Consider the following 22,902-nt stretch of genomic DNA (forward strand, 5'->3'; position numbering starts at 1 on the left):
AGCTTTTGCTACTTACCCTTTCATAATCCATGTTTTTGGACGTTAGCTGTCGTGAAAATAATTCTTTGCTAGACTCAAGTTTCATGCATAGTTCCCTTACAGAAGCCAGGTCAGCTAATATAGAAGACTTCTCCTCTTGTGCACGTTTGAGATCCTCTTCCAATTTGGACATATTTTTTGTAACTGAAGAGAGTTGAGATTCATATGCTTGGTGTGCATTGATATGCTAAATGAAAACAGATAAAAGCTAAATGGTCATGATTGCCCCCCCCAACAGGGTTAAAAGTTGCATAAAGTAACATTTAAATATCTCTGCCCTGAGCTCTAAACTGAATGTTAGCCCACCATTTTTTTCCTCAAGAGTTTAAAAAACCCTATGTTTCTCTGAATCTTTTGCAGCTATTTGAAGGACTATACATACATTGAACAAAAACAGAAGCAGACTATACTTTTTTGTAATGTGAAGGGGCTTATGAGGGGTCCCATGCCCCAAGTGGGAGGGGCTAGCCAACAGCTGGTTGGAGGCCTGGGAGAGGGCGTATGGTGCCCATGGCAAGGGTCCAGCTGCTCCCTGCACTCACAAGCAGTAGCAGGAAAAATGCAGCAATGCACCTCAGTCCACTTCAGCCACATCATTTGTGGAAGGGGTGGGACTGCCCCATACTCCCAGGTGGGAAGCAGAGTGACATGGATGGAGGAATACAGTAAGCTGGGGCCGTTGCTTTGCTTCCCCTGCCACTGTCAGTGAGTGCAGAGGATGGGGAAGACCTCTACTGCAAATATGTTATCTGTTTCATGGCTAAAAGGCTCTTATATACTGGCAAACTGTATTTTTTCTAACAAGTGAAAATGTATTGCTGTGACATTGACAATGTGTTATGGAGAACAGCAAAGATGCCACTCTAGACAGAACTACTGTTACTATTTCAAATATTCTGTTTGCCTTCAAAGCATACAGAGACACAAGTTCATTTCTATGAAAACATAGCAAATGTTCTTATCTTTTAGTTAAAAACACAAAAACGCAATTAAGTATAAACGACTGTTCTTGATAGGATTCAATTTTATTAGGTTGTATTGATTATTTACCTCTTGAATTTCTTTTTCTAAAAATTCCACTCTCTCTCGAAGATGTCTTCTATCGGTATCTACGGACAAAAGTTCAAGACGTATTGAACTGCTTTCTCCTTCTGCTTGATGGGCCTTGACTTCCCAGTCCTCAGCTTGACTGTGGACCATTCGGAACCTCTCTAACAATTCTTGATTTTCTTTTTCCTAGTTGAAACAAAATTAATCATTCTATAACTAACAACGTGTGTCTGCAACAAATGCCTTCTATGTTCAAGTCATCTGACCCTCTGTGCCTACAAGTCACTTCTGTTTACTACTTCAAAGGAAGCAAGTGGCTGTTGTCATAACTCCAACCCTCTATGAAGGTATTCATTTCTCTCCCTCTCCAAAGTTGATAGCTTAATTCTTTTTGTAATGTGGCAAGAATATCCTAGATAGAAGAGCCCAACTCTGTTTATATTAGAAGTGAGGTTTATTGAGCATCTAACAGAATAACCATTAATATTTGATGATACATATTTGTCAAGTTTACCATGAAAAATATATTAATATTTTTTTACTTGTCTGTTATTGAACTCCAGTTATGAGGAAAGAATGCCAGATTTCATCCACAGGATGTGTAGGAACTGATTATGGCAGGAGATTTGCATCTCTCAAGCACCGATTAAAAATATTGTCTTGTGGTGTGTGTGGGGGGAGGGGCAGGTTTGGAGTTCAGAAGTTGCAATAGAAGATATAGGGAGACCCGACTTCGAAAACCTTTGACCCTTACAGGATGGCTCATAAGGGCTTTGACGGTGAACTGTTGATCCACTGATCAAGGCTGGATGACTGCTAATGGAATTTTCTCTTTGGCAGACGGTGTATATATTTCCAAGGAGTGGAGGGTGGCCCTAGAGTCCTTCAGCATATGTAAGGTCTCATCTGTCAGTTGATGAAAAAATGAGTTTCATTAAAGGGAAGGTCCCTCCATGGTGTTCTCACTGGGACACCCTAATACATAAAGCCATGGACAAGTGGCTTTGGCAACCAACTTGCTTTCCTCAATGAGAGCCTGGAATTGAGTTCTATTTTGTTGAGGAAGCTTGTAGATGAAGTCTACAAATTCGGAATAGTTGAGATAATCATACTTAACCAACAGTGGTTAGTAATTGGCTAATCTGAACCGAAAGCTAGTAGATGTGAAGACTTTCCTTCCCAGTAAATCTAGGCATTTTCTTTTCTTATCAAGGAGAGTGGACCTAGGATACTGCTGTCTAGATCTCTCTATGGGCAACTAGGAAAATAGGAGCAGGAGAAAAAAAAACAAATTCTACCTCATTGGCTGGAACAAAATAGTGCCCTTTTAGGGATAGGGCAAAAGTGGCTGGGGGCATGCCAGACTGTTCTATCTGGTTCTAGTATGGCTTCATACTGGCAAGAACTATTCAGCTAGAACTAGTCAGCAAAAACTCTTCAGCTAGATCTCAAGGGTTGTAGATGTTCAGGAATTTATACGGAGGATCCTGTAATTCTTCTAAGGAGACCGGTAGCCTGTTTGTAAGCCTATGTAACAGTCCCTGGAACGGCTTATCGTCACCAGGAGGGGATGAGGATATCAGAGCTTTATCGAGAGATGAGAACCGTTTCATTGGTACTGGCAAAAATGCGGATCTAACTCATAATCTTACTCTTCCATAAGGTCAGGAGGAATCTCTGGTTGTCCTCTCCTTAGCAGATCATGTCCACTCTGCAGAGTGAAGGCACATTCCGCAGAGCCCCCAATATGGCCAATAAGAAGCATCAAAGAGTGGTTGTGGCATTCCCATAGCATTGAGTGCCACTTGTACCCAGACAGGTTCTGTTTTTTTGTCTAGAAAGGTCTGTCTCAGAGAATCAGATATATGTTCTTCAAGTGGTTCAGTGTCTCCCAATTCTATGATTAATTCTATGTCTATTGGCAGCACAGTTACAGTGAAAGGAAACAGTGGCTGAAAGATGCAATGGAGTACAGACTCCCTCCATAATTAGCATCTCTTGACAGAACCTGGTAGAAATAGAGACTGGGAATCAGAGAGAGTAAAAATGTCATCAGATGTAAAGTAAATTTCTACTCTCTCTGAAGCGTGAGAGGGCCTGTTCACCCAAATTGATGCACCCGAAGCAGTTATTTTGTGCCACTTTTCAGTGAAGCAGTGCTAATACCATCAGTGTCTGAGGCTCCTTATAGTTGCCCTTTGTCAGTACCATTGTGTAACAGGGTCCACCCGCTTGTGAGCGCCCCTCTGTGACCAAGGGTTGCCGCGTAAGCTCTTTGCCTGTCCTTCTGGAACTTTCCTTGCTCCCTGTGTCACTTCCCCTGGATGCTGTCCTGTCTGGTTGTCCTGTCTGAGGCTAGGATCTGTCCACAGTGTTCTTATATTAAGCTTGTGGACAGTGGACCTTAGGGCTTACCCCAAGTCTAAGTTGAGCTTGCACTCAGGGCTGTCCATAGTGCTGCTCGTCTCCCAGTCAGTATATAGAACTGCCTGGGTCGAGCTCCTATGAGGAACTGCCAGGTCCTAATGCATCAGCGTCTTTTATACCGGTCTGCTGGATTCTGATTGGCTACCACAGAGTCAGCCACTCTATCCTGCCTGGAGGACCTCTTTTCTGCTCCTCTTTCTGGGATGGGGCGTGGCTAAGCCTTTGGCCTCCTGTAGGGGGCATCAGGGCTCACTGGTTTAAGTTTAGCTGCTGCTGAAGGTACCATTGCCTTTTAAGTGCAGTCCAGTACTGACAGAGCCCTGGATTTGCAGACTCTCTTGTGATGAGCTGGAGACTTCAGACATTCCAAATCCTTGTGAGCTGAGCAAGAAGACTTATTCGACTTACCGAGGATTGTATCTGACTTCTCTGAAGTGGGATCAAAGGAGGATTTGTTCTAATCTTTAAATGAATGCTTCCTGTTTCTTAAACAAGACCTCAACAGGTGATCTGTGGAAGCAGACCTTAGGACTCTTAAATCAGGCTGATGCATAGGAAGCATGGTCCTTAACCGGAGTCCTTGTGGCCTCATGACTTTCTCCAAAAAGTGCATCTTAAGATCAAATTCCCACCCTTCAGGAGTAGAGATGTGAAATCTCATTTTATTAGTTAATCGGTTAAAGATTATGTTTAACTGGTTAACCGATTATCCGGGGGTGGGCAGGGAGGCCATGGTTGGGCTGGTGTGGCCTCCCATGGCAGGCTCAGCCCAGGTGTGCTACAGCTGGGATGGAGTGTCCCTGCTTGTGGCACACCTGAATCAGGCCCATCATGGGCAGAGACTGCTCTGGTCAGTATGGAGCACTCCCCACCTATGGTGGCCCTGCAGCCCTGGAGCAGCTCCCACTATTAACTGCAGCTTATAATCATCACCCAGTAAGCGTGATGCTTACTGGTTAATTATTCATATCCCTACTCAGGATTATAACTGGGAGAAGAGCAGGAGATATATTGGAATCGGAAAAGGGCAACAAAAATTACTAAGGGATATGGAACAGTCTCCATATGAGACAAGATTAATAAGACTGGGACTTCTCAGCTGGGAAAAGAGATGACTAAGAGGGAATATGATAGATGTCTGTAAAATCATGACTGGTATGCAGAAAGTAAATAAGGAAGTATTGTTTATTTATATTGTTTATAACTTGGATTAGTTCTTTACCATTCCAAGTACTAGAGGTTGGCAAATAAAATTAGTAGGTAGCAGGCTTAAAACAAACAAAAAGAAATACGTCTTCACACAATGTCTGTCAACCTGTGGAACTCCTTGCCAGAGGATTTTGTGAAGGCCAAGACTATAGCAGGATTCAAAAAAAAGAGCTATTTAAATTCATGGAGGTTAGGTTCATCAATGGCTATTAGCCAGGGTGGACAGGGTTAATGTCCCTAGCCTCTGTGGGAATGGGCAATAGTTATTGAGTTGTCTGTCTACTATGTGTTCTGTTCATTCCCTCTGGGGCACCTGGCATTGGTATTCATTGGAAGATGGGATACTGGGCTAGATGGATCAATGGTTGACCCTGTATGGCCATTCTTATGTAGATATTGCATCTTGCCACAAGGTGAGTACAGGCAGTGTTAATGGTTGATGCTGAACAAGAAAGAGTGAAGATAAGTAGCACAGATTTTGAAGCACAGTTCTGGGCATAGTACTGGTAATGAGATATGGGGGAGGAAGTATTCCCCAGGATGAGGAGTGTAACTATAAAAATCTAGCTAAGTTTTACTCAGTGGTTCCCAATCTTTTATATACTGGAGACCAGTAAACCCATTCACAAGCTTTTGGAGGACCAGTAACATTTATCTGCATATTTATTAAGCAAATGATGACTATGCAAATAAATTGTTTTCGGACCTCCCAAAGCACCCAGTGCCAACAGGAGCAGGCCTGGTCAACTGCCCTGGGCAGTTTCCCGACCCCAACCAAGAGGTATCTACTTCACCCCCATTTGGGACTGGTAAGGTTAGAAGATCCCTCTCAGGCCTGCTGGGTCACTCGGCTTGTATGGGCCCTGGAGGTTGGGTGAGTAACCCCGTGTCCTCTCTCCCAATCACGCCTGTGTTCGTGGGTGAAACCGCAGGCCGCACCCTGCCCCAGGGCGTGTCGCTGGCCCTACATGTCCGGCAGATTGTTCCACGGCCCCCTCCTGGCCCCAATCCCAGTCATTTTATCGGCCGATGCCGGCTCCCACGGCTGCATGGGGCGCTGGGCATTCTGTGTCGGTACGCATGGCGCCCGGCCTTCTCCCTGGGTCCTAGCGCCTGCTGGATCTAGCCTCTCCGCTTGGGGGCATGCCTGGCAGAGACGCTGCGGCAGCGGGCTCTCTCCCAAGAATCGTGCATGAAAATTTTTCTGAGGACTGGTATTTCTTTTCTAAGGACCGGTACTGGGCCATGGACCACACTTTGGGAAACGCTGCTCTATGGTATTTAAACTATTTACAATACATATATTTACAGACTGAAGAATAAAGGAAAAGTTCCAGATAATGAAGGGTCCAATCAGTGTTGGGGGGGAAAGAGAGGCAGTTGGTCTGTTCTGTTCATTATCTCCTTGGTTGGTGGCACAAGATCTGATGTGTAGACCAATGGACCCTGCTTTCAAAATTTCTCTGACTCCAGAACATGGACAAAATGTTTATCCACTGTAGAACATAAAGACCACTATTTGAAGAACATCACTGGATTTTGATTCCAATAATTTCTGAAACAGAATTTTTCTTATTCTGATTATCTTATATATTTCAATGGAAATATTTTTGTTGGTTTGTGTGTACAGTGAAAGTGACACTGCAGATAAAAATCTCATCTTTCCAAGCCTGACGAAAAATGATCATAAGATCTTGATTTGCTACTCGTGGCAAGGAAATACTAGAAATATGTTGCTATTTATACTGTAAAATATCCAAACAGATATGCTCCTTACTACAGCTGACAATGCAGATATCAATGAATTCTGAAGTCTGACAGAATGTCTTAAAAACTCTAATCCAGGAGTTCTCAAACTTTATTATAGGTGTGACCCCTTTTCGACAACAAAAACTAGTATATGACCTGAGGAGGGAAGCCTGAAGCCTAAATCTGCCTGAGCCTCAATATCCAAAGGGCTCCAACCTCAGGATACCTGTAACCTGAGCCCCGTTGCCCAGAGCTAAAACTCAAGGGCTTTAGCTTCAGCCCCAGGATAGTAGGGCTAGGGCTTGGACTTTAGCTCTGGGCCCCAGCAAGTTTAAGCCAGCCACCAGAGGCAACGTCATTATAGTGGAGTTGTAACCCACATTGGGGTCCTGACTCAGTTTAAGTAGTACTGCTCTAACATGGTCTTAAACACATACATTACAAGCTTTAAAACAAACAAAAAAAAATTATACCTATAAATCTTAATTTTATTGTAGGCTAATTAAAATGTGATAGTTGAAATAACACATTTATTAAACAATACACTAATGCCTATTTACAGATGATTTCCTCACCTTTGAAGCCATTAAACTTTCAAATCTGGAGACTTCAGTTATATAATTATGAACTCTAGTCTTCATTTCTTCTTTTTCACTTACTGCTTTTCCCAGTTCAGTACTGACTGCCTGAAGAGATTATATGAAAATTGAATAGTTTATTAAAATAAAATATACTAACGTAAGCATGCCTGTGAAGTGTCCTATATATTTTATTTTATTGTGCTTTGAGGTAGTTCTTTCAGTAAATTTGATTTCACATACAGCACCTTCTGAAATTCTACACTGACATGAATGAACAACAGATAATGGATTTTAAGTAGCAGGCCACAACTCTATATAATAAACATTTGGGAAATGGTGTATGCCCATTCAGTCTCACATACTGCACATATTTTACTGGATATAACCTCAGGGACTTTAAATAGGCAGGGGAAGAGGGAATGAGAACCAACAAGTTAGCCCATTCTTACATCCCCAGCCAATTGAAAGCCAGTTTGTCCCTGGGGAAGGGGGAGGACAACCCTTCCCCCAAATATCCCTCACCTGTTGACTGCAGAGCAACCATATTTTCCCTTCTTTCTAATCTGAGTAATTTGAAGCAGTAAGGGAGAAGTGACCTAAACAACAGACTCCTCTTCTTATTTTTTACCAAGACCCCATTTACACAGTTTTCTCAGAGACTGATATTTGAGTCATGAGTGTTAATTTGGAGACAAGTGACAAACTTAGACTGAATCACAGCCAGAAGGAATTTTTTGTTGTGTCTAAATTAGCATTTCATATTGTGCTAGTTAATTCAAACTAAATCGGAATCAATTAACTTGAGTTATAACACAATCAAAAGCTTTAATCAGTTAGTAAATGCCCTATGTAGCAAAGCTCAGCTGGACCCCTCTTACTGCTATCCCTGATGCTCTCACAAAACCAGTCAGGGATACCTCAGCTCCATGCAATCACCCAGATACTTTATAGTTCTCACTCACCACCAGCTTACTATGTACAAGGCTTTGCAGTCAGACTTAACCAGCAGTAGACCAGAACCACCAGTCTCCCTCACCCTCTGGCCCCTTCCTTTTTCTTCACCCCACTTCCTTCCTTCCTCCCTCCCCTCCCTTCCTCTCCTGGCTAATTAGGCTGACAGCTGTTTCTAATTGTAAGGTAGGCAAGGCTATTCAGCCAGCCTCAATAATTCCTCCATCTTGAGGTTTGTGTGGCTTGTGGCTGATTAAGCACTCTGTGCCCAGCATTCTGTCACACATCTTCCCCCTTAGGTAACCGCTAGCTTTATCTTTCCCCATCCTCTCCTCTCTATACCAGTGGGATTACTCCACAGGATGCACTCTGGTTTCATCCTCACCCTTTACCAGCCCCCTCTGGACAAGTGAGTAGGCCAAGGTTGTGTCCACCAGGACCTTTTGGGACTTCCTTCCCACACTCACCGGAATGCTGGCTAGTCCTTATTCCTTACCTACACCCTCCATCATTAGTCCAGCCACAAGACACAGTTAAGGCCACACCCACCTTCCTTCCTCCCTCCCAGCCTTTATAGCCCCTGGAATATAGGCAGCAGGTAGGGCTATTTAAATAGGCCCAATCTATTCTCCTTGATTGAGGATGGCGTGGCAGGGGCTGACTAAGCATTCCATGCCCAGTACCTAGTCACACCTCACATGTTAATGGGAGAATAAACCTTTTAGTATTTGAGAGGGAAATATAAGAAAATGAATGTGTTTTTATTCCACAGGTGATCAAATAAAGGAAAAGTTCTTACATTTGCAGATATTTAAGTTCAACCTACATATGTTCATTTCAACTCTATTTTAATACTCTAGTATTCACAAGAATGCAAACAGCAAAATATTCAATACATGCAGGCAAAATGAACAATCTTTTATGCAAAGGCAGTGCTACCCCAATTGCTTAGTCTGTTTATGCGTAAGACCAGCTCTGCTTTGGTGAACTTCATTGTCAGGCACTACTTTCATACCTGGTTTTCTCTGGTCATTATAGCTAGGTCATCTTGTAGTCTTCGGTTTTCCTTCAGCGCCATTTCCTTCACTCTTCCTGTTTCTGCAAGCTCTACCTGAGATGCATCAAGCTGGCGACGGAGACTAGCTACCTCACGATCTCTGTTACTCAGCGCCTCCTTTAGTTGGCTATCAAATGGGTGATTTTGAAAACCTTAAATAAAATTTCCCTTCTTGCATTATAGCATATACTGCTTCAAAGTGTTAGATAAGCTCTGAATATATAAAAGCTTTAGGAGCAATTTATTAATTTATTCTTTGTTCTGAAGATAACCATAAATCAATAGTACTCGGACCGCGAATTAGCGATCAACATTACCCAAATTAGCAATCAACGTTACCCAAAAGAGCTACAGTAGTATGAATTCATTGTTGCATTTACTATTTATTTATATATAATACATTATTCTCACAGCAAAATTTCTTACCAAGTATTGTACTATTGCTTTATAATATAGTAAGTGCATCCTGATTGGTTAATAATTAAAAATCACACAGTATTTTAATATCATGTGCTGCAAAGAGTGACAGGAAACACATTAGAGCAGTGTTTCCCAAATGATGTTCCGTGGAAACCCGGGGTTCCGCAAAGTGAAAATAAGGGTTCCGCAAGAAAATTCTATTACAATAACATTTTATTATTTTTTAAAAAATAATAATTAATATTCAAGCATTTATGAATTTTACTGAAAACAATTTTCATTTGTGTTGATCTAGTGACCTTGTTTAGCATTTGTTTATTATTATCTTTACTTATTTGTGGTCTACTTTTTCAGCTCCATATATAAGACTGTTATTAGGGGTTCCACAAAATTCTTTCGAGTTTAAAAAGGTTCTGTGGCCAAATACAATTGGGAATCACTGCATTAGAGAGTCACTTGTGGCTCCCAATCCTCAGTCTGAGTATCACCGCTCTAAACAAATTATCACTAGATGATTCTTGTGCCCCTTGTGCATGATGGATGAAAATTTGCTTAGCTCAGAGTTGTAAACTGTTGAACTGCTTACCAGCATAAAATGCTTAACTGCATGCTATGGGCAAACCATCACTGAAGCACATAGAATTGTTGAAGTCATTGAAATAGTGGATGTAACTGCCATCATTCATGTAAGATGGTAGTAAAAGTAGCAATTTTCTAACAGTTTTTCCATTGGAAAATACTGATTCATCAGATTCAAAACTCCTCCTATGAAAGGGATGGTTTCAACAAAAGCCTATTGTCAGGAAGGGTTTTCAGGTTCAGGATGGAATTCCTGCTCAAAACCAGAGAAAGAGACTTCAATATGGCACTCACCTAGAACGCTGGAGAAGCAAGGAGGTGCAAATCATGAATTAGGCAGAACAAGAACCTGAACTTAGGTTTCCTAAATGTCACTTGAGTGCCCTAACCATTCTCCTGTAGGTTTCTCACTTTCTTATTGGAGCTGTTTCACTTAAATAATTAAATATTTATTGGGTTAGAAAAAGGAAGACTGACTATAGTTGTGTGATCAGGACACTTCTTTGGTATGTGGGAGAACCAGGTTAAAGTCCCTGGTCCAGTGAATATTTATAGTCATGTAAGGCTTCAATGCCTTTATAAAGTAATGTTCAGGACAGTGATGCCAGCCTCCATCATTCCCTCCCTGGGTCTAGGGAACTGGTAAGCTGCCCACCAGGGGCTCTTGTACATTTCTAAGGAGGAATGCAGGGAAGTGTCTATCAACTAGTCGAGAAGTCGATGGAAATTCCATCACCTATTTGACTAGTAAATTACTTGCTATTTAACATCCTTACTTCGCACCAGGTAGGCAAGTCACCATGCAGTTTCCCTGGTTATAGCAAACACAAATCCCCCATTACAAACACCTGCCTTTTCTTAATGACTGGGACTCCCTTCCTTTGGAGAGGCATCCTCAGTGTGAGAGGATAGCAAAAACTCATTTGGAAGGAGGGTCCCAACTATGGGATCATTTCCCTCTTTTCCAGTTGTATGTTCTCCTTCCCTGAGCCTTTCACCCTCCTCAGCACCACAGAGGCTGACTGGGGATGGGACCGTTCTGCTTCATCCCGGAAAGTCTCCTCTATGTACCACTCTGCCTCCAATTCAGCCACCCTGATTTCCAAAGCCCATACATGGTCTCTGAGAGCAGGAGCTGCTTGCACCAAAAGCACAGGTATGTCACCTTTCCATAGGACAGGTAATCATACCTACCACATTGGGTGCAATAAATTAGATAGCCTTCACAATGCAATAAACTCTATTTAGGGTTTCTGACAAATAAAGATTGACAGCCTTTTAATATTTAATATCTATGTGTACTTCTTTTCAACCAGGAAAGGTTAAGAATAGTAAATTATTTGTGAACTAAAAGATTTACCTCACATTGCTCAGGTCCTTAACTCAATTAATTTTTGTTTTTCTTCAATTTAAATCATTGCTCTGGGGTACAACTAGAGACAAGGAGTTCAGTATGCAGGCTGCCCCATGGAGACAGTACTACACCTCAGCCCTTTTCTCATTGCAGAAGCTTGGGACCCAGTGAGAAACACCTCTCCATGTCTGCTGCAGCTCCAGCTCCAGCAGGCATAGCTGGGAGGAGGAGGCATGTACCCATCTGGGGCATGTCCAGGTTAATCTGCCCCCTACATTCCCCAGTAAGAATGGGGAATGCACAAACTGTGCACTTTCCCCTCACTCCATGACGAAGGGGAACAGACCACAATGTTCCCATACAAATGGAGGGTGGAGCTTCAGCCCTCCTACCCTCCCTAAAGGGCACATAAGGGGTGGGAAGCTCTGTGTAGAGGCAGTGCTGGACAGGGGAAGCATACCCTCAGTCAGCTCCTTTCACCTGCCTGATGATTCTGTCTCTTTTCTGTATTGTTTTCTGAGAAGCAATCACATTCTAGGAACATCCCATTTTCCTGGCACAACCAAACCCTTACCTTGCTTTAAGTTATGATAAGAGGAAGCTATATACTGAATTTGGTGGTCCTAGCTTACCATTTAAGAGGAGTTTTTAAACAGACTTGCCCCAAATATATAGTAGATTAAGCAAAAAGATGTAAATCTGACAGTTTGGTAAGATTTACTTTGTTCCATATTGTTTTATAGTTTTTATACTTATTTTATAACAATTGCTAATGACCTTTGTGGATGTTAGTTTAAATTTAAGGGCAACAGAAATCATGAATAGGTCTTGAAGATAATACATTAAATAGCTCAGTAATCGGATTTGTAGGACATGGGGAACATCGAGAGTTATTTGCATACATTAGTATTATTATTTATTTAAAAATCACTCCAAATCTTAGGCATTCCAGTAAGGCACCTCAATTATTTGCGAATATTATGTGTATGCTTAAACTGACAGTCATATCATACTCAGGTCCACCTAATTATTATCTGCTTCCATCTAAGCATGCTATATGCTAAGTGCTGGCAATTAGAGGTACAGCTGCTATACTCTTATGCTGCAGTTTTACCCTAACGAGTGACTTAGCAACTATTTTTACAATCTCAAGTAATTTTAGAAAAAGAAAACTTTTCTAACTAATAGCCCTACAAACCCACTCAGTAGGAGTTCAAACCCAATATAGTGAAGATAAAAGTCAAAACAAAACCAAGTTATGCTCAATTTATAATGTACAGTTTTGTGAAAGTTCAATTAGAATATACAAGTTTGTTCTGTACAAAAGACTAAACATGTGACTAAACATAAGTAATAAATATAGTGAAGGGGGAACAATAGCTGAAGTGGGATCAAATCCTGTGCTATGCATTTTCCTGTAATTTAATGGCCAGCAGACTGAACTCTCAAATACTAAAAAGGCCAACATTATCTGTAAACAACAACATTTGATATTTCTATCCGGGATGGGCGTGAGCTGACCCCCAGATCGAAAGATTTTTATCTATGGGGAAGTTCAGCTCTGGTACCAAACATAGGTACCTCTATAAAAAGAGATACAAAAAACTTAATCCAAACATCCCTATGATTCAGGACCATCATTAATTTCTACAGTAACTTCCATCCACAAGGATCACAAATCACTTTGCACACTGAATATGCAGAAATCACTGTTGAAAGACAGTCTCCTCTGTGATGGAATAGATAGGCTGTTTCACAGCACACTACATAACAGTAAGGAGGGATATTCCATTAAAATAAAACTGTACAAATAATTTAAGGCAGCAGAATTAGTGACTTCACCAATAGTGGAGTGGTTTGCAGGCCAAATTATGCCCCCCCTTCCTTCCCAGGATATCCGAGTAACACTTAAAACTTAGGAACAACACCACCATGTTAATAGCACCATACTGTTTACAAAGTCACTTTAACTTAGAAGTGCAATTTAAATGTTACAGGAAAATTAAATGCATATGTGTTTAATTACCCAGATAAACAATTGCTATTGCCACTTTTAATCCCTACCGCCCATTAGTCCACACCAACAGTATTTGAGAAGTGTCTTCTGCAACAAGATATATTTTTTCCACAATGCAATTCATACTCCCCTGTTTCAGAACATATATAATTAAGTAAATGTCACAAGAAAATTCAACAGCCTTGTTGCTAGTGCTTTTATTTTGCAGAAGATACTGGTCTTAGGAAAATAAAACAAACAGAAAATCATTTCAGTGATTACTTACTCTACAGAGGACTCCAGCTCTGACACAGTTCGTCTAAAATTAGCAATTGTTTTTTCCTATGAAATAAATATGAAATTTATATTGTACATTATGAATAAAAATACCCAGAATAATTCAAACAAAACATAATTTATTTCAACATAGCATTTATGTAAACTTTAATTTAACTATTCAGCAATAGGTAACTTGTTTTTTTTAAATGTTCAAATTTCCAAACTTCATATAATAAAAATGAAATTTAGGAGTAATTTGAAGTAGGGATATAACAGTATAACCGTTTAAATGGTTAACTGATAAGCATGAGCTTATTGGTTACCATAACAGTTACACACTGGCTCTCAGCCCCATTCCTGGGGAGCAGCTGCAACCCCATGCTACTAGCTCTGTATCAGAGGCTACAGCATGGGGCAGCAGCTGGCTCCCCAGGGTGGGGCTGGGAGCGGGTGCACACTGAGCGCTGGCTTAAAAGCCATCTCCCAGCACGCACATGCTCATGGGTATGTGGCTGCTGCCTCTGAATCCCACTCTCAGGGAGGTGGCTGCGCTGTGGGATCTGCAGTATAAGCTTTATACTGCAGACCCTGCATTGTGTAACCATATAACTTCTAAGATTTTTAACAGTTACCTAATTAATTGCTTTTTAACATCCCTAATTTGAAGTTTGTAGGAGAAGGGTTTCAAGCAGTCAAGGTAAATGAAGGAGTCAGAAGATGTAGACATTTATTTATTTCTTCTTATTGGGCTGACAAATGCTAGATCTGTGACAAATGCAGGTAGGAATCTACTGCTGATCCTCTGCTGGCTTTTGAAAAGCTACTTGGGCTTTCAATGGCACAGTGCCACTGAACAATCACATTATGATATCTCATCTCTTCAGAGCAACTCTCTGTATATCTTGGTATCCCTATCTGTAAAATTGGGATAATATAGCTCTATTTTGTGAAGATAATTAATAAAAATTAAGGTTAATTGCATCCACAACTAAGGAATTAGGGGTGACGTAATATTTGTAGTCAAATCTTTTCCAGACCTGTGGGACTGTGGCTGGTGTCTGCCAGATCATCTTATGGCAGGGTCCATAAGGGTTAGGTTCATTGGTAGGGCCAGCTTAGCGGATGGGGAGGCATGTTATATGCTTGTTTATGATGAGTTTGGGGGAGACTCACTAAGACGACCTCCAGGATATCGGCCACCCTCTTGCACTGTTCCTGGAATGATCTAAAATCGTCTCCCACTGTGGGAGGAGGGGGCATCAGAGTATCATCAAGGAGGACAATGAGATGGGAGTTGGTGGGTGAGAAGAGATAAAAGAATCTTCATTTCTTGAGGCTGCCTCCTCCTCCTCCTGGGTACAATGATCTGTGCAGGGAGGGTAGGGAAGTGGCTCTGGATGGTGTAGATGGAGTTGGTTGAGGCTGCACCTGTTGCAATTGCTGGGCTATGTAGGGGGTCAGGGTCCCAATAGAGCCAATTGCTGGCAGTAGTATCACAGAAGGCAGCCATTGAGACAGTTGCCATTGCAGGGGTGATTGTTGCTGTGGCTGCTTTGGAGAGCAGTGCCTTGAGGTGTGGGTACCATCCAAGGGCTCGTCATCTTCATCACTCAAGATCGGGGGTGCTGAGCCTGCATGAGTGGAAAGCGTGAACCTGTTTGACTCGGGTGTGCTGTCAGAGCCGAACAATGGGGTCGTTGGCACCAAAGTTACCCCAAATTCTTCCGTAGTAGTAAAAGGCTGTAGTGCTGGGGTCGCTAGGTATCTGCAGCTATACTGTCCTAATCTGCGGTGCCGAGTGAGACTCAGATTTCTTCAGGTTCTGTGGATGCACCTTCGGCCCCCATTTGGCCTTTGCCGGCACCAAGAAGGGGTCAGATGGTGCTGGTGGCACCAACTTTGACTGAGGCTTCTCTACAGCCTTGGTGCCATCAGTGCCTGCCAGTCCTAGTACCTCCCTGTCTTGTGCTCTGGTCAAGGTTGGTTCAGGGGTATCTTGGATGCTTATCCCCGTTTTTTTGTAAGGAAAAAGTCACCCTTACTTTAGAGTGGGGTCTCTTCCTCAGGTGTTCTGAGGAGGAGTCCACAGTGCTGGAACTCAGAAGTCATCTTTTCGGACATGGCCAAAGGAAAGAGCTGCCGAGGTGGAGTTGAATATTCTGGATCTGAGGCCAGCCTCACTGTGTTTTCAAGGGAGAGGAGTTTAAGCTGGAGTTCCTTTCCATTGCCCATACAGGCCATTAGTTGTTTGCATTGCTGGCACTGGGCAATACCCATCAGATACAGGAATTGAAAGCCTGCAGCACAGGCAACATTTGAATCCTGGGGAACATGGCATCCCAGGATATGGCCTTAACAAGGAAAAAAAAGTTGTTTTTTTTAAACTAACTAGAAAAACTACTAACTGTGAACCCTAGCCTACTATCACTAAACTATACAAACAGCAGCAACAAGAACTATTAGGAATTTGGAATAAAAGCTGGAGAACAACTGCAGTTTCGACTGATGCCACTGGTGGCAGAGAAGGAACTGAGGGGGACAGTTGGCTGTGCATGCACTGCCTATCAGAGAGCACTGCTACCAAAAATCTGTGACTAGGCGTGCAGTGGCACCCCAGACATCGAAGGTGGAGCACCCACGGGGTACTCCTTGAAGGACCGACCATTTATTCCTACTCTCTGTAGTTATCTTTAGAAATCTCACATTGGTACCTTTTTTGTCTTGTCAAATCTTCTGGGAAAAAGTGTTCTTAAAACAAATAAGATATGTTGGGTGGTCATTTGAAACTGTTATAAGATAAAATATATGACAGCACGTGGGTAAAACCACAGAGCAGAAGACATACAATTCTCCACCGAGGACTTCAGTCACAAATTTACTTAACTCATTTTTTTATCTAGTATCATCAGCATGGAAGCATGTTCTCTGGAATGGTGGTTGAAACATGAAGGAGCATATAATTGTTTGGCAAATCTGGCATGCAAGTACCTAGCAACACCAACTACAACAGTGCTATCCAAATGCCTAATCTCACTGCTAGGCGACACTGTAAATAAGAAAATGGCAGCATTATCTTCTGAAAACTTGTTTGTCCAAGTGACTGGCTGAACAAGAAGTAGGGCTGAGTAGACTTGTAGGCTCTAAAGTTTTACACTGTTTTGCGTGCGGGTATATTAAAAAGTCTACATTTGTAAATTGCACTTTCACAATCAAGAGATTGTACTACAGTATATGCATGAGGTGAACTATAAATACTTTTTTGTTTATCCTTTTTAAGTGCAAATATTTGTAATAAAGAATATAAAGTGAACATGGTATGCTTCATATTCTGTGCTGCAAATGAAGCTAATATATTTGAAGATGAAGAAAAACAACCAAAATATGTATAATAAATTTTAGTTGTAAATCTACTATTATTTAACATCACATTTAAAATGGTTATTAATTGCAATTTTTTAAAACAAGTGTATTTTTTGGCGTTAATTGCTTGAGTTAACTGCAATTATTTTACAGTCCTAATAAAATTAAACCCAGAGCACAGGGCTGGCACAAGACTTCAGATGCCACTTAAATTTTTAACACAACCTAAGCAGTACAAAGACCTGCTTCATAACAACATCTTGCTCTAATTGCTGCATACTGCTTTGAGATCTTTAGATGGAAGGTGCTAAGAAAGTGCAATGCAGTAAGCACTGTTAATGAACATACCTTGTTAGCTAAGTTGTCGTCTAAACATGCAATTCTTTCTGTCTTTTCATCTACAGTTTCCTGAAGACTGTCTTTTTCCTTATCCAGGACACTAATGGTACTTCTTAGCACATTCACTGTCTCATCCTGTGCAGAGCTCTTATGATTTAACCTATCTATAAGAGAAACAAAGGGTTTTTTTGTTGGTTTAAATATAGAAAATTAATGCAAAAAAGAATATGAAGTGATTACCTATTTTCTCCTCTAGCTTTGCAATTTCCTCTTGAGCTGATTGAAGTTCATCCTTTTTAAGAGAAAACTGTTGCTGAAGATCTTCAAGGGACCGTTGTTGTTGTTCATTTAATAGCCTGAGAAAGCAATACTCAGCTGAAAACACAAAACTCTAGTCTTTCATATACAGGCAGTCCCCGACTTACGCGGATCCGACTTATGTCGGATCCGCAGTTACGAATGGGGATTTTCTCGCCCCAGAGGACTGGAGCGGCGGGACACCTGGTCCCGCCGCCCGCCTCCTCCGGGGCGAGAAAAGCTGCTCCCCGTCTCCCTGGTCTGCTGGCTCCCCCAGCAGACCAGGGAGACGGGGAGCAAAGCGGCGGAGGACCCGGGCTGGACCCGCGGCACTTCCAGATCAGCGCCGCGGGTCCGGCCCGGGTCCTCCGCAGCTTTGCTCAGCGTCTCCCTGGTCTGCAGATGATTTGGAAGCGCCGCGGGTCCGTCCCGGGTCCTCCGCCGCTTTGCTCAGCGTCTCCCTGGTCTGCTGGGGGGGGGGCGCAGCTAGTGCCCCCCCCAGCAGACCAGGGAGACGTGGAGCAAAGCCCGGGGCCTTTGGTAGAGCAGGTGGGGTGCTGCCGGTTGGTCCCGCAGCACCGCTCCTCGACGCTACTGGACCAACCCGGCAGCACCCCAGCTGCTCTGCCCCAGGTGTCCTGATTCAGCCGCTGCTGAAACTGACCAGCGGCTGACTACAGGAAGCCTGAGGCAGAGCTGCTCTGCCCTGGGCTTCCTGGAATCAGCTGCTGATCAGTTTCAGCAGCAGCTGACTTGGGGACGCCTGGGGTTCTTAAGTTGAATCTGTATCTAAGTCGGAACTGGCGTCCGCTGTTGAAACTGATCAGTTTCAGCAGCAGCTGAATCTGGATGCCAGTTCCGACTTACATACAGATTCAACTTAAGAACAAACCTACAGTCCCTATCTTGTATGTAACCCGGGGACTGCCTGTACATTATTTGATCAAACTATCAAAGGACTGGAGAAACTGAAATTGTTATCTAAGATTATCGCTTTATAAGATTATTTTCATCAGCCAAAGCTATTTTCATCATCTGAATCAACCAGAACAAATGCAAACAATAAAATCAAAAAGCCAGTTTTGCAAAAGGAAAAAAGATAAGTGGCCTGATAAGACAAGTAGCAGAAAGCCAACAGGAACATATCTATAAAAAAGTTTATAGTATTTGTTTTGTAGAAAGACATTGTTGTAAGCCAATACTGAGTTATCTCAGGAAAAAACCTTATAAAAGTGCCTGAATGATGCGGTAACAACAGAAAAAATTTGTACTCAAGGCTGAAAGATTTACAATATGTATTAACATTCCATGTAATCAGTTCAATGGTTAAACATTATGTTTAACTTGTTAACAGCTTAAACAAGGGTGGGTGGGGGCTGCTTCGTCTGGGCTGGAACGCCCTCCACCTGAGGTGGGTTGCTCCAGTCAGGCTGGGCCCACTGTGGGCGGGAGCTGCTTTGGCTGGGCTGCAGCGCCCCAGCATGCTGGGCTCCTCTGGCTGGACTGGGGGCCTGCTGCAAGTGGGGGCTACTCCAGGCTGGTTGGAGTGTCCCCACCAATGGCACGTCAGGCCCACTTGGGCTGGAGTAGCCCCCACGCCTATGCTGCTCATGGGTTGCTCTAGGCTGGCTGGAGCATCCCCACCAATGGCACGTCAGGCCCACCTGGCTGGAGCAGCCCCCATGCTAAAATGGCTTAGTCTCTGAGGCTTTCAAGATTCATAGTGGATATTGTCAGGCTCTTCCCCACTCTGGCACTCCAAGTGCAGAAGATGGGGGCCTGCAAGAGACCTTGAATACTTGCCTCTATAGGCTCTGCTTACAAAAATTCCCCAGACTCACTGGCTTTGGAAGGCAGCCAGAAAGAAAGCACTTGGACTTCCTTCTACAGGCATATCCCAAAGCTCCTCTGCCACAAGAGAGCTTGAAAAAAGAAGTTACTCCATGCCGATCCTCCTAAGAAAATATCCCAGTTCCTCAATTCTACTCAAAACAGGCCTCAGCTCTACAACAGTCTCCTTCTCTGCCCACTGATATATTCCTATTCCCCTTATAGTCCCATATTACACTTTGCCTGCTCACCACAAACTCTAAGCACTTCTGTTATACTGACACAACCTCTTGACACTCAGTAGGAGCTCCTACCCCAGACAAACCTAAATAGTTTGCCATGTTCTTAGCTAGCCTCCATAGGCTTAAGATATAAGAGGGTATGTGAGAAGAGATCGCTCCTGAGCCCCAGATGACCATACTCTAGTGCTGCTCTCCCAATGATCCATAATATCCCAGCTGCCTCACCTAGTTTGGGCTCAACTCTAACCATAGCAAAATGGAAACAATACTGAGAACAGGGCCCCAGGCACTAATCAGAGTACTCACTTATCTTATAATCTAACTAAATCAGTGGTATCTAAAGTGGAAGTACGAGTGAAGGCAAGACAATGACATGAGGAAACAAAAAATAAGCCTTGTCATTTGTTACTATAGACTGACTCTCTGTGAGCTTAGTAAGCCCAAAATTGCCAAACCTGCATACCTAACATTAGATTTCAGTGAAACCTAAAAAGTTACAACAGTTCAGGGGCGGCCCGAGGCGGGCTGCCGGGAGCTGGCGCCCCAGGCGGAATGCACGATCGGCGACCCTGCACCCCAGGCGGAATGCATGATCGGTGCCCCCGCCTCCAAAGACCTCAATGGCATGACGTTATCATTGGGTGCCCGAGTCAGCCTATATGCATGGGCCACCCCTGCAACAGTTTGAAACGGGCATTAGCCTGTAAGGGCTTTCACCTCCGCCCAAAGGAAATACATAGAGCCCTGTAAATCACAGATATCCTCTGGTATCTGCATCCACGGATATGGATGTTCACAGCTCATTTTTACAGATATAGCTGTGGATACACATGTTGTATCTAGAACTCTGCTTTATCTGTGGATATCTATATCTGTGAATGTTAATGTGGATATCTGTGGGTCATGTTTGTATCTGCAGATGTGGATACAAATTTTGTATCCATGTAGAGCTATAGAAATGCATGTGCAGCACTTTAAAAAAAAAAAAATTTCCTCCAGGACCATGCCTATGAAACATGGTTGTTAGTAAAAAATAAAATAATTCTAAGGGCAGGAAAATTTTGAGTCCCCAACACTGATTACTGCCTTGTTTATAGAGCTGAGATTGGAATTCCAAAGTACAGGGGGACTAACACCACAGGGGGAATTGCCCCCATTATAGAATGTTTTAAAACATTTTTTCAAGTTAACAGATGGGTTTTATGGCATTTCTTCTCGAATTGCAACAAGTCATCTTCACAATAACAGTCAACTTTTCAGTTTTATTTTCTCAACTCCAACTTAGTATAAAAAGTGCTGGACTCTGTAAAAGGATTTTCACAAGTTCAGGAGTGTATTTTGTCATGTTGGCAAGAAGATTATATTTCAACTGGCACTTTAAAAATATAATATATTTGCTCATTATACGTCTATACTGGCAGCCCATCTAGAGCACCTTTTCCTACTAACGTTTTCTTGTCATTGCAAGATACACAATACCAAGATATTTTATGAAAGTTTTACCGTAAGTTATCTATCTTTGTCATATTAACTCACGACAAAATTATGTGCTAACCTCTGTAACAGCACACAAAATGTTAAGCTAAACTTACTGAAGTGAACATAACTCAGCTTTAAATTGTGAAGAACCATCAGATGTCTGAGCAAGCTTATAACACTTGGTTTTTAATTCATCTTCCAAAGAATTTATTCTTTCTTTTAGTACAGAGATGGTACTCTTCAGTTCAAATTGTTGTGCTTCAAACTGCAATTAACAAAAAGAAAAAAAAAGACAATCTAACTATTTCTTTTAGAAATCCATTACAATTAAATTATTTTAAAGAAAATGTATCTAAAGGCTTTATTTAAAAACACAGTTGAGTGAAAAAGAATCCTATTAGAAGTTCACTTACTAATGTGTCACTTACCCCACGAATAGTGTTTTCCAGCTCTGAAATGTCACGCTCCATCTTTGATTTCTCAAAAGCAGCTGCTTCTTGCTGTATCTGACATGGAGAAAAAAAACAGAATAATTTATAACAACGAGTAATTTTTTTAGACTGGAGTATGATTTATATTATGCAAAAAGTATTGCCAGCTTTAAGTTCTAAAAGAAGAAAACCTTATCTTCATATGCACATGACTGGATGCTAGGTATATGAAATTTAGATTAAGGGGCTAATCGAATAGTCGAAGTGAATTAGTCAATAAGAGTGCCTCTACGTTTGAAATGTAGCAAGAGCTCCAGGGTTCAAAGGCAAAAGCACTGTGGGGAGCACAGGGCCAGCGGGGGACATAAGCAGTGCCCCGCTGGCCACGTGTTCACCGCAGTGTTTCAAAGAGGCAGTGCCACATAGAGCTGGGGCCAGCTGGGGACTCCCCAGCTGACCCCAGGGTCCATGCGGCACTGCCACTTTGAAATGCTGCGCACAGCTCAAGGGCCAGCTGGAGGCCCCTGCTGGACCCGGGCTGCATGCGGCATTTCAAAGCAGTAGCACCACATGGAACCCAGGGTCTGGCCCCAGGCTCCATGCGGCACTGTCACTTCGAAGCACCTCCTCCTCTTCCCCCAACCTTGCTGCCTCTTTCTGATAGAGGCAGCAGGAGGAAGGGGGACGCGAATAGTCGACTAGTATGTCTTTCACATCCCTACTGGATGCAAAGCATACAAACAAGTCCAGAGCTTCACCTGAAAAAACAACAATGGAGGTTCAATACAATGTTTCTCATGACTTTATGAAGGTATTTGCAGATATCTTTAGATCACTGTACAATTCAACATTTGGGAAAATTTGTAACAGAAAAAGTAAATGTCTTCTTCCTCATCTGAAACAGTCTCTGTGGGTTCTTATAAAAAGATTACAAAATTAAACTAATGCTAGACTTGGTAAGCAAAGATATCAAAATTCTAAGTTATTTTCTGTAGAAGCTATTTCATATTTAGCTAGAAGCCATTCTGTATAACAAAAAGCCATTTCAGTTTCTTGTGTCTGCACGAGGGAGTGAACTGGCCTTCACCAAGGTGGGGAGAGACCAGAGGGATGCGCTGTTGGAATGTGTTAATGAACTATTTTGAGCTGAAGCTCGAACTCCCTTTTAACCTGTTTCTTTCTATGCTGATAATAATTCCTCTTTGAAGTTCTCTTTGATTTCTTGCCCTGACG

General features: G+C 42.4%; 1 protein-coding gene across 8 annotated transcripts in view; it reads right to left on the minus strand.

Moving 5' to 3' along the window:
- Nucleotides 1-22,902, minus strand: part of CEP135 (centrosomal protein 135) — an 85,359-nt gene that overhangs the window by 10,936 nt on the left and 51,521 nt on the right. For all 8 annotated transcript variants that reach the window (XR_012904293.1, XM_075930390.1, XM_075930389.1 and 5 more), the window contains 9 exons: nt 21,667-21,744; nt 21,352-21,503; nt 17,631-17,746; nt 17,400-17,554; nt 13,699-13,754; nt 9,022-9,190; nt 7,050-7,160; nt 1,090-1,275; nt 17-226 (listed from right to left, as the gene is read on the minus strand). Coding sequence is in view for 7 of the 8 variants with exons in the window: in XM_075930390.1 (XP_075786505.1) it covers nt 17-226; nt 1,090-1,275; nt 7,050-7,160; nt 9,022-9,190; nt 13,699-13,754; nt 17,400-17,554; nt 17,631-17,746; nt 21,352-21,503; nt 21,667-21,744 (1,233 nt within the window). In the remaining variant the exon portion in view is untranslated. The remainder of the gene's footprint in view (nt 1-16; nt 227-1,089; nt 1,276-7,049; nt 7,161-9,021; nt 9,191-13,698; nt 13,755-17,399; nt 17,555-17,630; nt 17,747-21,351; nt 21,504-21,666; nt 21,745-22,902) is intronic.

Source organism: Pelodiscus sinensis, chromosome 5, assembly GCF_049634645.1.
Source record: "Pelodiscus sinensis isolate JC-2024 chromosome 5, ASM4963464v1, whole genome shotgun sequence".
In the NCBI taxonomy this organism is placed as follows: Eukaryota; Metazoa; Chordata; order Testudines; family Trionychidae; genus Pelodiscus; species Pelodiscus sinensis.